This window comes from Sebastes umbrosus, chromosome 1, assembly GCF_015220745.1.
Source record: "Sebastes umbrosus isolate fSebUmb1 chromosome 1, fSebUmb1.pri, whole genome shotgun sequence".
Lineage (NCBI taxonomy): Eukaryota > Metazoa > Chordata > Actinopteri > Perciformes > Sebastidae > Sebastes > Sebastes umbrosus.
In genome coordinates, this window is record NC_051269.1 from 24,772,500 (window position 1) to 24,790,650 (window position 18,151).

General features: G+C 40.8%; 1 protein-coding gene across 3 annotated transcripts in view; it reads left to right on the forward strand.

The window, feature by feature from the left end:
* LOC119485726 (metabotropic glutamate receptor 7) overlaps window positions 1-18,151 on the forward strand; it is a 334,706-nt gene that overhangs the window by 188,128 nt on the left and 128,427 nt on the right. For all 3 annotated transcript variants that reach the window (XM_037765486.1, XM_037765478.1, XM_037765494.1), the window contains exon 5: window positions 16,674-16,811. In XM_037765486.1, coding sequence (XP_037621414.1) covers window positions 16,674-16,811 — 138 coding nt within the window. The remainder of the gene's footprint in view (window positions 1-16,673; window positions 16,812-18,151) is intronic.

Below are 18,151 nucleotides of genomic sequence, written 5' to 3' on the forward strand. Positions count from 1 at the left end.
GGAGCGTGAAGGAGCACTTCTGCCTTCGAGCCTTTCAATTCAATTGGCCGTGGGTGGAAATGTTTCATCATCAACCCGCTAAGAGAGGAAATCTCCGAAGGGCTCCAGATTGTGCCGTTCACTCAAGGCTTCCACATTCAGAGATGGTGTTTATGTTCAAAAATAAAATGAGGGAAGATGGTAAAATGCCCCCGAGTGAGGTATATATTTTCATTTTAAAGACACCGCTACAACCTCTTAAAACATTTGTCTAACAGTTTTGTGAAACGGAACATCTTCAGCAGCTACACGGCTCGTGGCGGCAACACCTTTTTTTGTGTGCGTTCCCCCACCACTTCACAAAGGCTCTGTACCCGGCAACACAAGCACTACACACCCTGAGAGATAAATCACGTACCCTGCAGCACCAAATACCGTGTGAGCAAAAATATGCACCCACTCGTAGATTCCCCCAAACACTTCACAAAACCTCTGAGCAACATTTGGATCTTTGCACAACTGAACTGCTAGCCTCACGTATATACTGAGACATGCATCAGGTATAAATACATCCGCTTCTATGGATCTAATAAAATGCAGCAGAGGCAATACATTTGTTTACAAGACTGTGTACTTCACCCTTCTCAAAAAAAGTCAGTATTTAAGAAGAACAACGCCATACTAAAAGGAAAAACGCTGTTAGATTTGAATCGTGATATATATACAGTATATATATGGGCTTAATGGAAGAAGCAATCTATCCAAACCGTTATTAACCTGCTTTGGTCATTCTAGTGATCAGCTCTCCGTTGCATTCCTCTCCTTCTCATCACAATGACAACATAGACTACAACCCCCAGGAGAGGGTGTTATCTTTGTACTGCAGAAAACTACCAAAAGAGAGGAAAGAACAAATGAGGGAAATTAAACACACTGACACAGGTTTGGTGCTGTTTTCTAACATGGTTTGCATCCAGAATATCCCTCGAATGTTAAAAAATGTCCAACTTAACAGTGCCCTGGTAGTTTCAACTTTTTTTCCTTTGTTTTTGCTTTACCCAAATACCCAGTTCCCTAATGGCTTTAAGGCCCTGACAAACCAAGCCGACGGTCAGCTGTCGGACAGTTTGGGGCCGTCGGTGAGCATCTGTAGGACTAGTTTTTGCGGTGTGTCGTCACCGTCGGCTCTAGTTGTAGTGTCAGTTCAAAAGCTAGAGATCCTATTATCATATGTAACTAGAAAACCTAAGGAATCCATTGGTACCAACCATGTCATACTAGCTTGTCGCGAAGGAGGCTAAATAACGCTCCAAAATTGTGCTAAATTTTGATCGAGGAAAAACTGTCATGGTCATTTTCAAAGGGGTGCCTTGACCTCTGACCTCAGGATATGTGAATGAAAATGGGTTCTATGGATACCCACGAGTCTCCCCCTTTAGAGACATGCACACTTTATGTTAATCACATGCAGTTTGGTGCCAGTCATAGTCAAGTCAGCACACTGACAGCTGTCGGGCTTGAATTTTCTCATGTTATGATTTGAGCATATTTGAGCAATTCATTTGCGATTAATTGCCATTCAATATTTTAATCAATTGACAGCCCTAGTTTTAAGATTCACACACTCTGAAGACCGTTTTGCAGAAGCTCAAAGTTTGGTCGAGAAAAGAGGGCTGAGACTGAGAGAAAAAGCTTAATTTATAAATTTATACACACAACCTCCCTACATGTAACAGTATCCCACGTTAGCACAGCTGCCTCCTCCACCTGGCTCTAACCGTCTCCTCAGTTTAGTCTTTTCCTTCATGAACAGGGTTTGATCATTTAGACACACACACACATACACACACACACATTCACACACTACAGCCTCTCATCTACACTCATGCTCTAACCAGGAGTACTGGGGCATGCTGGTGCTTACCGATGATTACAGCTTCTGCCTCTGGGAGCGTTTAAAGAAAAACTAGCTGCACACTTCAATGAGCAAAATGGGCCCTTAGCAAAGATTTTCTGTCAGATTCATTATGATGTTCTTCATATCCCCCAAAACAGCACGCTGCACACATCAACACGCAGATTAGTTTAAGAAACTGTTGGAGTTTTACAGCTTTCAAATACAGAATGATGTAAAAACATAAAAAAAATTGACTTGTATTTCATTCTGTTTTAACCTCCTGTGTATTTCCACCATTAATTGTTACAGCTTTTATTTAGACACTATTTAGATTTACTTGTTTTTCTTTGAATGTGTGCATCAAATAAAAGTGATGATTTATGACCAATGATAAAAATATCAAAGTAATTCAAGTAAAACATAAAGTACACATGAAGTGATGAAAAGACTAAAACTCTTTAGCTTTTTCAGTGGAGTTCTACATTAAAAACAGAAAAAGTAAAAAACATGTACAAAGTGGGTCGTCCAATCAGATGAGCCGGCTGCTTGCATGGTGAGCTGTGATTGGTGGATGAAGCTCTACAGCGTTAATTCAGGTACATGGTTACGGTTATTTTGTAGGATTTTGTCGTCAACTAAACTTACGTCCTGTGTATATAAGATGAGTGTATCAGAATCAGAAATACATTATTGATCCTGGGGGAGGGGGGAAATTGGGGCATTACAGTTGCTCTTGTATAAACATAAAGAACTCAAAGAAAATGGAAATTAAAGAGTATGTACATAATGCTACAATATAAACAAAATATGTGTAAAGAAATATAAGTACTAAAAATAAAAATAAGAATATAAAAACTATGAAATATGTACAAATATTTGCATTAAGACGTGCAATATAGAGCATATAACCACAGTGCAAAAACAATGAATACAAAATGCTTATTAGGCAGCAGAGAACAGTTAACCATGGAAAATGAAGCAGACTACTTTTGGCATTCATTTGAATAATAGACATTTTTGTGACATAAACAAATACAGACTGTGTTACACCCATAGTGTCTCCTGCCCACTGCTTTATATGCATAAGAAACATTTATAACCAGCCTACAAACTCTACATTACAGCATCTTCTGGAGAACAACAGCCCTGTTGTGTTTTGAATCCTAAAGGGCAGTGCCCACCAAAACTCACATTACAGCGCCTGCATTACAGAAAAGCACTACATGTTAGTTTTGGGTTGCAGAGCGTGAAGTTGGACGGGCAGAGCGGAAACAGGTTGGCCTCTCAGCACCAGATGGCTACTCGTGAAGCTAGCCACAGCAAGCAGCGATCATGTTGTAGCAGGGATTTGATGGGACACACACACACACACACATATACACACACAGAGGTTACGATGACATGGAAATGGTTTAACACTGCCCTGTGCCCCGCAGGTGAGAGGGCTAGCAGAGCAGGTCGCTACACAGCAGTGATAACTGCACACACGTCACAGCCTATTCTAGGATCGCTGCCTCGCGCTCGGCGAACAGCGCTGCTGCCCAGGAGTGACCTCGGCTCACAAGGTCTTTTCATCTGTGTGAAAGTACCCTCTGCCTTTCCAGATTTGAAGCATGGTGGAAGTCCTTTTACTCTGTTATCAGGAAAGAAAAGGGGAAGGGAAAGACAGGATGTGTTAGGTCACCAGTTAGAGTCAGACCTCAGCCAATAGTGAGTCATCTTAAATTCTCAAAGAGACTCCAAAGGTAACATGTTGATGCTGAATCTCACTCTGATTTCCCTGTTCCAATTCACCCTTCACTAACTCCCGCCCCTCGAACGCAGACTGGCCAATGATAGCGTAGCATGAGCCAGCTTCAACCAGGGTCCAACAACTATCTGTCTCTGCTCCATAGAATCGCGTACAATTGTTTACAGTTTTCTTCATTTTCAGGATGATTTTGTGGATTTCGAGTGTGATTATTATTTCATGGCACACAGTATTGGCCATGTTTCATGTTGTCTGGAGACAAAGATGAGCATTTGTACGATATGGGAATATACGAGGACGCCGACCGCGGAAACAGCTGATTAGCCATTTGAGTTAAATGTTTGCTACGTCAGAATTTATTCGACAATTTGGTTTTTTTTCGGTCACAAATGGCAGGGGGCAGGGACACGGCTTTCCACAATTACTTTTACCTTTACCTTTTTTGCAACAACATTTTTTAAACATGGGAAAACACACTAAAATGGGCCCATTTCCCGTAGGCGAGTATTCCCTTCAGTTTTTTTTTTTTTTTTTTTTCTGGTTTGCCATGTCACATCTGTTAGTTATTCAGTCTCTCAAACCAGATTTGGTGATTGTTGGAACAGTGGAAAAACTAACAGACGGTTTCCGTGAGTTTTGTTTCTGTCGAGTTTGAATGAAGCATGTTTTACAATAATTAGCAAGGTAAAATGACTGTTTCTGTCAATGGAGTCTGGTGGCTTTGAGGAGAGAATGTAGCAGCTAATTCAAAAACATCTAATTTGGTGAATTAGAGTTTATTTTGACCAAATGTTTTCTGGTTTTATATGATGCCAGTATCTTCACTCCAGCTTTAAAATGGAGCCCGCTACAACCTAAAAATCGCAAGTTGCGTTAATGCGTTAAAGAAATGAATGGCGTTAAAATTAATTTGCATTATCACGTTAATTTTGACAGCCCTTAATATCAAAGTTATTTCAGCGTTTCATTTTCTGTGTATTGTGTTTCCCAATTTAGTTACTGTATGTGAATATATTTGTTTTCCACATCATTATTTCTTGTATGAACTTTAATGTGTTCTGATCTGTCACCGTAAACAACAGAACACATGGTTTTTCCCAGCTCGAATCCAGCTTTCTCTCAGATCAATTGTCAACAGAACTGAAAATGTATCACTCTGCAGAGTAGAAGTTCACAGTTACAGTCAAAGGGAAGCTTCACAGTCATTATTTGTTGTTGTTTGTGTCACAATTAAGAGCATGAAAAGTCCTCTTGACAGAAGAGAGACGGGAAGGTGGCACTTAAAGTGAAAGAGGCAGAGAGCTGTGAAAGACGAGAGGAGTCAGAGAGGAACGCCAATTAATGGCGTCATTAAAAGGCAGACGACGGAGGTGTGTGTGTGTGTGCGTGTGTGTGAGAGAGAGAGAGAGAGAGAGAGAGAGAGAGAGAGAGAGAGAGAGAGAGAGAGAAGCTGGGTTGTTCAATCAATAACTCGGCAGCAGAGAGTTCAGATGAAACTCCTCCCGGTTCTCTTCAGAGACTTCTTCATTATGCATGTGCTGCAATTACCTGACGTCTGTGAGGAAATGTAGCGAGCCAAATTACACTCTGATTAGTTGTTGCAATCACAGGGTCAGAGTGGCAGCTTCACTCAACATTGGAGTGTGGAGACACACATCTAACTTCAAGACTGATGGTGGCTTCAGTGTACAGGAAGACACTGCCATCGTTATACCTCTTCTTTTTTCTTTTTCTTCTGCTTGTTCTTCTTCCTCTTCTCTGGAAGATCCGATGTGAATACAGCTCAGTGTAAATGCAAACAATAAGCATTCAAGACATATTGAAAACACCTCTGGAGGAGGTTTGACTCTCATTCAAGTCAGGTGTTGAAATGATGTAAATGCATTTGTCTCTCCACGACGCATAGGTCATTGTTACTCCGCCAACCCAATCTCATGCAAGGCGTATAAATAGCACGACATTACAAGGACATTAAAAGATGCATTTTAGCCTTTTTGTGTCATTTCTACACCACGCAACAAAACTAACAAACAAAAAACATCCGCAGTTAGGTTTAGGCAACAAAATCACCTAGTTAGGTTCAGGAATAACATCATGGATGGGCGTAAAATATGTACATAAATTAAGTAAAATATGTACAGAAACAACGTAACAAGTCAGAAAAACATCTCACAAACGTCACAAAAAAATACCGGTCTTGGACACCGGTATGGTTAAAAGTCCTGTGTTTGTTGGACCCATCCACCTCCCCTCCTGCCCAGCATAAGCAGTCTTTCTCAATTTTTTATTCTACGTCACTAGCTCTGACTGTAGCATATTTATGCGGATGCATTTACATTGCAGTCAGTATAGACTACATGACGTACACATAACATACCAAAAGCAAGAACAGAATTCTTATTGCATTGTTATTGCAAATTATCGTGTCATTCATACACCTTTTCAGCCCAGTCTCACAGCAGTTCGTGAAATAGTCAAGAAATTTAATGTATGGATTTGTGTAAATAGACATGAATTTAATTTTTTTTCGTGATGGTTAGCACGAAATCTATTTGTACGTAATCCACGTAATTGTGAACCGGGAAGTTTAAAGAGCAGAGAACACCCCATATGGAGGAGGTCAGGGTGGATGGGTGGGTTAGAAAATACAGGACTTTTACCCAGGAGACCGGTATTTGTGTCCCATGCGAAACCAGCAGTCAACATTGATTTATTTTTCACGTAACTTTCGTACTTCTGGAGTAATCTTTTCCTAAAGCTAATTAAGTATTTTGTTGCCTAACGCAAACCAAGTCGATCTATTCCTAAACCTAACTAAGTAGTTTTTATTTTGCAAAGACTGGAGCGGAAATTGACATGTGCATCAAGTGTTGCTGGACATTAGGAAAACGCACAAAAAATACGTTGTCGAAAGTCGTGCTGAGTGTTACGAGGAAAAAAAAGGGAAATTTGTGTCTATGTACATGAATCAAATAGATTCAATTTCATGACTATTTCAAGAACTGCCATGAGACTCTGTTGGCCTTTTTTGTTCGACCGGGCTGGCATAGGTAATCTTTACCCCTCCAACAGTGTAACTACGTCATTCCTCCATGTGTTTGTGTTAGCTTATGGATAATTGTTAGCTCGCTGCTAAACCATTGCTGTTGTTGTTGTTGTTTTTGTCAGTTACCAAACAGCTTCAGGTGCATCAGCACCTCTTTGTGGACAGGAGGAGGACCGACCCTAATTTACATGCAACCCAGAAAACAAAGACGGACTGTAATCCGATCTGTGAGACACATATAAGTGTCTTCAACCTCATCTGGATTTGATCTGATACGAGACATTTGAAATTACAAGTGGAAGTTAAGCCTTTGATTAGAATTGTATCTTCGAGGACAGAAGCTGCTGTGAGACTGTGTGAAACCCTGCTGCTTTATTACGAGGGTCCCAGAGGTGTCACTGCTCCTATTAGTGGAGCACTTAAAGCTTGATAACTGGCAGCAAGGCAAGTAAACAAACTCTTATTGGTTTGTTTCCTCTCTCAGCAGAAACACCCTGTTCTCACATGTGATATGTCTAAAATATTGAGTTGGTGATGGCAGCTATAATAAGAGAGTTTCAGATTGGTGTGAGGGCAGCAAGTTCACCAGATCATCACAAGAAGTTCAGAGGAGCTGTCAGCTTTTTAATTCATAGTTTTATTGCATTCTCATATTGTTTTCTAACAGTTTACTAATCCACTCTTGTGGCAATTTACTTAACACTTATAACACTGCATCTTCATGCACACTGATATTCCACTATTATTCCAAATATGACAATATTGTAAATTTGATCATGTAAGCAGTATATTCCGTTTGGATATTCTGAATGAGGCCTTATTCTGAATGGAGCATTTTCTGATAAAGACATGTGGGATATGGATACATTCTTTCACTTGTGTACAGCACATTCAGAATATGCGTCTCAGTTGGGCTTTTTACGGCAGGTTGCGGCACACGGCCTCATGCCTGTTTGCAGCCAGCACTGTGTGTTGTACACAAACTAACTAGCCAACAGTTTGCAGAGATGCATGCCCAAAAGAAAAGCCCTATTTGGGATTAAATATCCCAATCTCTATAAATGTGCTTCAGTTACCACCGACTCTTTGCTAATAATTTCACTGTGCAGGGCATTTCACACAGAATGGGGCAATGGCACAACTGCACACTGCACTGTGAACCCAGCGGCGAGCGCAGCGCAAACCACGTTCTGTGTGAAAGGCCTATAACTGGGTGTGGTTATTAGCGCTGGTCTTTGTCAGTTGGACTCAGCAGTGTAACATAATTGTGATTGTTGCAAACTTTTTTCTTGGGCCTTCACTCCAAACACAAGCGCATGCTCATGCGCACACACGCAAGTACAAACACGACCACTCCAGACAATTGCTGTACCACCATGGAGAGGCTCATCATGCAACTCCCATCCTGCAAAACCAGCCTTAGATCAGCGCCACGGAGAGCAGCCGAAGTGCCAAATTGATCAACGCTAACTTAACAGCCTGCCCTGGACTCAGCGGACAAATGTTATCCTACAGATCTTGTGCTCTGCAAATTCAATAACACTAATAAAGAACCTTTTTTTATTGGGATGTCCTGGCAGTGAGCAACGCAGCGCAACGTGGCAGGCCGTTTTTTAGCTTAACTTAGCTGTTTCTATGTATTCCTTTCGCTCCCCTTGAAATCGCCTCAATGGACCAGGAGCGGCTGATTGATGAAGTTGAAATGAGGAGTTATCTATACGATACCTCCTCATTTTACTACAAAAACCTAAATAAGGAGGCAGCTGCTGGAGGGAGATCGCCAGAAAGCTAAGCATAAACGTCTTTTTCATAGAGAAAAGCCTTCAGTGCCGTTTTTTTCTCTATTTTCAATGAAGAAATATTCTCCAGTTCTGATATAATTGATGCTATTGCAACATATACACTAACTTATTCAGAAGCCGCCATTGTCGTTTAGATGTGAATGCTTTTTTTTTTCTGTACTTATATATTTCAATCAAATAACACTGTATTATGAAATTAGTTGTGAGACTTTCCAGATTGATGATAAACATCAATATAATACATTAGAAATGCTTTGCACATTGTGGTAATATTACATTGTATCATACATTAACGCCAATTAAAATCACATTTAGTTTTCATTGATAGAGACCGAGCACTGTCCTTTACTGCTGTATCTTTGACTAATGTCCACTTCTAGCATAATTAACCGGCTATTGACTGTTGTAAATAGAAAAGTGATTATTACAGCCCCGCGGTCTTCCTCTCTCTGCTGTTACAACCTCAGTAACCTGTATGTAGCTCTCTACCTGTGTTTGTAAAGCTTCATTATTGTGAGTGTAAGGTAATAATAAAAACTGACGGAGCAACGTTTTTATCAGCTCCGCTCTCGTCTGAATTACAGCAGCTGGCCAGTCGAGCACTTCTTTTCTGGAAACTGCTCAGAAACCCCCTTATTGTCAATCTAGTTCTCACAATTCTCGCTACTATGGGGACTAACATCATCACACATGAATACAATTGGGCTCATTGGATCCAGCTTTACAGTGAAACCCAATGTATTCATCAAGACTGTTTAGGGACCCCAGTATGAAGAAATATCCAAACACCATTTCAGAATAGATGGAAATAACACATTTAAAAACTGTATGGTTTTTGCCCCAAACTGCATGTGATTATCATAAAGTGGGCATGTCTGTAAAGGGGAGACTCGTGGGTACCCATAGAACCTATTTACATTCACATATCTTGAGGTCAGAGGTCAAGACACCCCTTTGAAAATGGCCAGTTTTTCCCTCGCTAAAAATTTTGCCTAACTTCCTAACCCTTTCCCGACAAGTCAGCATGACAGAGGGTTAAACTTTATTTTATGTGTTTCCTCTGCAAAATGTAATTTATAGTGAAAACATTTCAGGTACACCTGATGAAAGGAAGTTCAAAACAGCACATTTTAGCTTTCATTTTGAATAGCTGTTAACTATCAATGTTCCTTTTCACTTTTGTTCCATATTTTCATCAACACTTTGTCAGGGTCTCCGTTAAAATCAAGGATAAGTTTTTGTTTTCCAGCGCTGTGCCAGCTGGAAATAAATTGCTATTTACTCCCACGCTGGCATGGCTTTCAAAATAAAATACAATTTGCTCAAAAGTGGATATTTCTTTCAGAGTAAAACCGAGAAACAAATCAATAGAAGGTGACATTGTTGTCAGGAACAGAGACTGCTTCGCCAACCGCAGCAGACTCCGTATCTGACCCTGAAAATGTCAGACTTTGTTCTCCGCAGTGGGTGACACTGTGGTGGTGGTAACTCACTGGGATAACATGCCACAATAGTCTGACACTCCTTCACACTGTCACTGAAATCCCTGACCCAGAAAATGTTAGACATTTCTCAGCAAACAAGAAGTGTAAAAAAACAAACTGCAGACAGGTGGAATCACTAACCTCCGTTGTCCAACATGGATATCTGGCTTCACTCCTGATTCCTGTCAAAACAACATCTACTCTGTTTCTCTTTAGACCAGCTATTATTGTACATAACAACATTACACCTTTTTAAATAATAAAACATTTTTGTTCATGTAGAACATTCGACCCAACGCTTTGGGGGGATGTAAACAGGAAGTATCATTTACAGTGATTTAGCCGTGCACTTCACCTGCGTGGGGCCCGTATTCTTTACAGCCTATATTTGTTTACATTTAGTCAAATTAGGCTCCATTAAAAGTAAGCCGAAATATCTCTTAGCAGCTCTTGTTTGCAGTGTAGCCATGGATGTACTGACAGCTATCACTGGATGACTTTGATACTGAAGAAAACTTAAAAACATGATGATTCTCAGGCAAGTTCAGCAGCGTCTTCTGTGGATTTATGGACATTTATTCTGGATGGACATTAGAGATAACAGCCCAGTTGCACAGCAGTTCATGAAATAGTCACGAAATGTCAATTGAATGTATTGATTTGAGTACATAGACACAAATTTAAAAAACATTTCGTGATGGTCAGCACGAAATCAATTTGTAAGTAATCCACGTAATTGCGAACCAGCAAGTATATAGCAAACACCATGTAAGGAAAACACAGGACTTTGCCCAGGAGACTGGTGTTCGTGTCCCGTGTGAAACCACAAGTCAAAGTTGATTTATTTGTCACGTAACTTCCGTACTTAAGCTACAGCACTTCTGCAGTTATTTTTACCCAAACTATGATCTTTTCCTAAATCTAACTAAGTAGTTTTGTTGCCTAAGCCTAACCAAGTCGATCTATTCCTAAGACTAACTAAGTAGTTTTATTTTGAAAACACTGGAGCGGAAATTGACACGCGCATCACATGTTGCTGGAAATTCTAAGGAAATTGCTCAAAATATATGTTGTTGAAAGTCGCGCTGAGCGTCAAAAAAAAAAAAAGGGAAATACGCGTCTATGTACAAGAATCCAATAGAATACATTTCATGAACATTTACCGAACTGCTGTGAGCAGGGCCGGACTGGCCATCTGGCATACTGGGCGTTTTCCCCGCCGGGCCGACGTCCTTTTGGGCCGACGTATGTCTTTTTCTTTTTTTTTTGGGCCATAAAACAGGTAAATCGGCCCATTTATTTTCCTTAATTGACACTGGGCTGGCCCAATCGCTCTGTGCCGGGCGGCCACAGTGAGGAAGAGAGGAGTGCTCAAAGTGGGCCGGTACGTAGCAGTACGCAGTACTTTACTCATTTTACTCCTTGGCGTGGCATGACTTTTTCATGCGTACCAGAGCTTCTCACAAGCTGCCGGTATTCTCGTCTACCCTCCCCATATCAGGTTCTCTGAGAGATTCATAATGGTGATACATAACGGCGCAGAGCCAGCGGATTTGCGCCACGTGCGTTCCCATAGTGAACGGAAGCGCCGCGCTATTAATCTCAGCACAAGCTGAAGCCTGGCTGTTCACATCATTGGCAGCATGGCATCATTTAAGCCAGAGGGGCAATTTATTCAGTCTTCTTTCCTGAGATTTAAAGGTAAAATTAGAAGTTTACCATAAAAATGCTGTTGCAGTGTACTTATTATTTTGTTATTTTCATTGTTTTAAAGTCACCAGAATTCAGGAAACAAAGTCTCTGAAACTCAAATTTTCCCAAACGCAAACCACAAAACGTGGTACACACAGCACAAATGGGCGGTGATGGGGCCGGTCTGGGCCAAAATGCCAGGGCCGATTATTTGTCCCAGTCCAGCCCTGGCTGTGAGACTGTGTTGGAGATAATGATATCCTCGGGAAGTGTAAGTCGCACAGAATGATATCAATATGTGTTTCATGTCTGTGTGTTCACATTTCACTGAGTTATAACTCGGAGAAACAGTGCAATTTTTGACTCAAATTCACCTCCTGCAGTATCTTTGGCTCCCCTTGAACTCTTATGTTCTCATTTTTCTTGGAAGGACAGTCTCGTGAGAGGCCTTACAGGAAGCAGGGAGGGGGTTGGGTAAGAGTCTAGGTGGTTGATGCACATATAATAATAAGAATAATAATAAGAAGAAGAAGGAATAATACTGATCATTATAAGGGATGTGCACCTTGCAAACAGACAAGTACGAGTCAATTTTAAGGATGCTGCTGCAGATATGAAGCCTCTCTCATACAGGCGATGGGGAAATCTGAATAACTAAACAAGAGCAGAAAAACCTGTTTCACTGTGCAGCCTGTTAATAAAACAGCTCTTAGTGTTTATCGAACTATAGTCGGAGTGGTTGTTATTGTAGTCAGCGCTACGGCAGCTTCTCCTCGGGACCCAAAGACAAACTCCGATCTGACATTATATGCTCCATAAAGTAGGCTAAGCCCCATCAGGGATTCATATAAATTAAGATCAAACACCGCGTTCGCCCTTCAGGGTACATCCAGATGCAATTATTGTTGAATCCCCACTTTTTCAAATGCATGCTCTGCGTTCTGTTGCACTAATGCTCCTTTCCAAAGAGTAATTACAAGGACATTTCTAATTTAGTTTTCTTTCAAGCTGCGAGGAGATGCCGCAGGAATAATCTGCCCTTCAGTCAGACAATTTAATGTCGATTCATTTGTTCTTTGTAGCTTCGAGGAGAGAATAAGCCGGCTGAAGAGCTCATGGAGAGTAAATGCATATAGACTACTATAACAGAAAGTACGGTGAATTTAGGAGTGGAAATCATGACATTACATCATTGTCCTCCTGCTGTTTAAGGTTAGCTGAAGCATAAGCTACCATGGCATGTATCAGAATACATCAGTGTGTGGAATAACAGCTGAGTTTTTCTGTTAACATTCATTATTCATCAACTCAAAAAAGAGAAACCTTTAAATAGATGTTAGCAGCACAGCTGTCCCTCTCCAGCTCGTCGAGACTGGGACTGAAAACCGTGTCAGTCAAAGTATCTTGAGAGATAGTCATCATTTCTGCCCTAGTTTCTGCATCCACGCCGCCTGTCTGTTGCATTGAAGCTCCACTCACAAGAGGGATATGAAGAAAAGCCCGCAGAAGCATGAGATGGATGATTTGTTTCTCCTGGAGAAAGGGTACCATTTTGATGATTGATGTGTGACAGATGCAGAGCTGGTGTGCGTCTAACGTTACGGCAGTGATTCCTAAACAGGTACACGTTAGGAGCTTCTGCAGTTGCCAGGGGAACATGGTAAGATTGCACTTTAAAAAAGAAAAGTAATAATTAGACTCTACTAGAGTACAGGTACTGAGTAACAGAGTACAGAATGAAATATAGAATAAACAGTAAGGGGTATAAAAACGCTATATATACAGTATGAGCAGTATGAACAGCAGTTACAATAAGCAGTGTAGGTAGAAGTATAAGTAAAGTGCGCTTGACCCGCCTTCAAGCGGGTCGAGGTGATGTCTCACTTGCCGCAGTGTTTACCTGAGGTGGAACCAGAGGGTGGGCGCTATGCTTCCGCAACGCCACCGTCAGTCAGGATGGCGTCATCAGCTGTTACCACCGTGCGCGAACATGTACTAAAAGGCACGCGTGGCCGAGCTCAGATTACAACACACACAGAGGGAGAGCGACTTCATTCTCTGCTCAGGTAGACATTACGCCTCTATATCTTTACATACATCAGACCGGCAATACATCATCCATAGTGGGCTTGCATGACCACGCCCCCTTTTGGGGGAAACCAATCCCGTATCCCTCGTAGACAGTAAGAGCATAACCGTAAGAAATCAAAACATGTCTCCAAATTTCTACTTTAAACAAAGCGCTTATTGTAATAACGCTATGCCCAAGAGTTGCTGTGTAGTTGGTTGCAATAAATCCAAAAACGCTGATCTCCGATTTGTTCCCCTGCCATGTCTTAAAGAAAGATATAATGCATGGCTAGCTTGAGTGGGAGGCTGCTGTAGTTATACAGTCATACATTAACGTTATAGCAGCATCAGACTGATCTATAGGCTGAGATTTAGTTGAACACGACAAACAGTTGGCTATTAGCATGTTGGTTATTTACAGACAACACTTAGCCTAACTTTGTGAGGCTTGTGATTCAAATTGTGATTCAATCAGATATGTATATATGTCTGGATAAGCAATATCCGGCCACTGTGTTGGACGGGGGAAGACTGAAGGGACATGACGGTGATCAACCTTAATTTATTAAGTTATCGCGAACGCTCAGGTTCAGGTAAGGTCGCAAAATGATTCTGAAAAATATGTATAAAACAGTCGTTCGTATAACAATAGATGAATGCATACAAACTTGTCAAAATTACAATCCAAACATACGTCAAACTGCATTGAAGTCTATGGGTTCTTCAGTTTTTTATCCTCTGAAAGGGGGCGCGGCCTTGACTTTTTGAAAAGTACCCGTAAATGCCGGTCTGATGTATAGCAAAGAGTTGTTTGATGCAATATTAATGCTCCGGATATCATATAGAGAGCCTTTAAATCCATTCAAGTAAACACATTTGTAAAATGTCGGTCTACTTGAATTCATCTGACAGGGCTGTGGGGGTCCGTCTGTCTGCAGTATATGAGATACCACTCTTTGTAACACACTGGGTGTGTTATGCAAAGGAAACATGGGCGCAGGCTGTGAGAGCTGTCCGGCCTCAGAGTCCCTCAGATGAAATGTGCGCCCCTGGCAGGAGGAGGAGGAGGCAGCTCACCAACTTCCCTCCCAGAGTCACTGTCAGCCCGTCTTACAGCCACATCACTTCACTGACTGAATTATGAATTACATCTCTCACTGTAATGGAGTCCTTTCAAGTTTTATTCTCTTGTCGTCTTTTCTGTGTTTCTCTTTTACGTGTGCCTTTAACCCCCATTATCGTCAGCGCCGCTTCCCTTTACAAACCTCCCCTGACGTCCTCCACTCTGCTGACTTGGAGCTCCACGCGGAGAAACTTATAGAGGTCAAGATCCTAATTTTAGACTGTCAGAAATTATTAAAATGCATGCATCAGTGACAGGGTGTCAAGGACATCTCAGCAGCGTTAGTGATAGCGAGAGACTGCCTATCATTTTAAACGCAATACTTAGAGGGAGAATAGAGACATGATTAAGTGCAGTTCTTAAGATAAAGGACTCTTCTCCTTATAACTCAATTTCCTGTTCTGAATATTGTGAGGATCTGAATGATAGAGTGCAGGAGACGAGCTGTCAACAGAGAAAGAAAGAAATTCTGACTCGATTGCTAATGCTTTTTTGAAATATTATCCATTCTCCAGGCTGAAGTGATTTGATTGGAAGGACTTGGTTTTAAAATGATCACAGAGAGCAGGTTGGGAGTCTGTCATTATCGGTCAAGCTCTTCTAAAACATAGTCATAACCCATACATCATAAAAAACATCTTCTCTACCAACCCTGTCATATAAACATTCCACATGCTAAAACATGAAATATTTCCTTATTTGGTGTATGGTCGTGTCTGGAAGGTAACCTGCAAATTACAAAGCTTGCAAAAAATCTTGCAAGACTCGCTGCCCGACAACCTAACTTTAACCATTCAAGGTCAATGTCTAACTTTAACCATTCAAGGTCAATGTCTAACTTTAACCATTAGAGGTCAATGCCTAACCTGAAGCATTAGAGGTCAATGCCTAACGTTAACCATTAGAGGTCAATGCCTAACCTGAAACATTAGAGGTCAATGCCTAACCTTAACCATTAGAGGTCAATGCCTAACCTGAAGCATTAGAGGTCAATGCCTAATCTTAACCATTAGAGGTCAATGCCTAACCTTAACCATTAGAGGTCAATGCCTAACCTTAACCAAGTTCATAATGTATTATATAATAGCTTAATACTGATATAGTGTTGTTTTGGTATTGCACATGATTTTATAATTTGTGTTATTTGTTTGAGGTTGAATACATTTATTTTATTGCATGTGACCTGTTTTGAAGTCTGTTTATCGTCATAGTTACCCATAATCTCTTAATAGACTTATGTGATTAGAAACCTACACACCACCTTCTACATTCCCAGGCCCATTGGGATTTATGCATAGGTTATATGTTTGCAGCTATTTCTGGTGATCCAGAGCTCCGTTTCTATTCATTCCCCCATAAATCTTCATGTCCTGCCAAACATTTTGTGACCATATGTGAAGCTTTACTGTTGTCTTGGCATGTGTTTGGCCAGCGCTAAACAAGGCAACGTTAACCAGTAAGAGAGCTTAAGGTGCTGTCTTAACATGGATTGTTTTTACATCTACAGAAGGTGCAGAAGACATTTTTGAACTTGTACGCTTGTTGTTGCTGGGGAGGCCGACCCTCCACTCTGATAATGTTTACTCATGTTATTTGTCTCTCTTGGCGAGGTGAACCTGTCTCTGAGAGCACTTTAGATGTATTACATAAAAGCAGAAGAGATGAGCAGACTAACACGTCTACATTAAGGAACACATCTTGTTTGTTGTTGCCGTTTACGCTCGAGTGCTGCCGTCACATCCAGCGCTGGCACGATTGGGATTGTTAAATCCTAATGAATGAAGCTCTTTTAGTTTTGTTGACCTGTTTGTTTGTTTGTTCGCCCTTCAGGGTTCGATGCGTACTTCACGTCACGGACTCTGGAGAACAACAGGAGGAACGTGTGGTTTGCTGAGTACTGGGAGGAGAACTTCAACTGCAAACTGATGAGCTCCTCCAAGAAAGACGAGAGCAGCAGAAAGTGTACAGGTAAGGTGTGAGTGTGTGTGCATGACAATATTCTAATACTTTTTTGTACGTCTGCAAAAGAAAGCCCTGTTCTGTCCTCCTTGCTTAAATTGTTTCTGGTTGATTTTCTTACTAAAGTCTCTCTGAACGATGTCCAGCCCTCATGGTCCACATGAGAAAAGAACTGAGTTGATAACATTCACCAGAGTCCCGATCAGTTACTGCCTACGTCCACAGCAATAAGCCAGTGTTGCCAGATCTCGCGAGAGAAACAAGCAACCAGGTCTATAGAAACAAGCCCAAAAGAAGCGACCTTACCTACCTACCACAATATGAGAGAGAGAGGCTGCCACTTATATATATATGTATGAATTTATTTTGGATTGTATGCATTTCATTTCATTTTTGCATTGAATTTTTATATCCATTTTTAGCTTGTAACTTTACATTTTTCTTGTTATGAACTTAAAGAAGTTGAACGTTTCAGCCAGGTCTTTGGAAAAAGCCTAAAACAAGCGACCTTACCTACCCACCACAATATGAGAGAGAGAGGCGGCCACTTTATCACTTCATGTATGAATTTATTTTGGTATGCATGCATTTCATTTTTGCATTGCTTTGCATTTTATTTTTCATTTATTTTTAGCTTGTAACTTTGCATTTTTCTTGTTAACTAAACTTAAAGAAGTTAAAAATGAATTGTTGAACACAAAAACTGCCTTCAAATCGTCCCCCGCTTGAGGGCAAATCCAATCTTTAGGTATCTCCTTTTCCCAGTCTTTGTTGTACTTTTTGCCATATTTTACCTATTTAACTTAGAACCTGGCATTGTTAGCTAAACTTCATCAACCCCACGAAGATTTGACTGCAAAGACAACACTCTGAGTGGTGGTGGCGACAGTGGCGGTGAGCAACTGTCAGTCATCTGTGTGTGTGTGTGTGTGTGTGGGGTGTGCTTTGATGGCTTTTCATTCACAGTTAATATTCTCCGTAAAAGACTCCAGAACTGACCACCAGTAACAGATAAGACAGGAAAGCACAAAGCTTTATATTGTTTTGTTGTTATTATAGAAGGCACAATAAGCAATTTTATCTTAATCTGCTATTCACTAGATTGATTTAAATGCAAATGCAGGAAATAACATATATATATTATTACATCTATTTGCAGTACTCTCAGTTGCTGCTGAAAAACTGCTGAACTTCAATAATTATACCGGAGATGATGAGAGGTTTCAATATGAAGAGAAAAAAATCAACAGAAACAAATATTGGATTGGAATTAATTGGCAAATACTCAATGTTAATGGACTGATCTGGAGGAGTTAAAAAAAAAAAAAAACACCATCAGGACCTCCCTA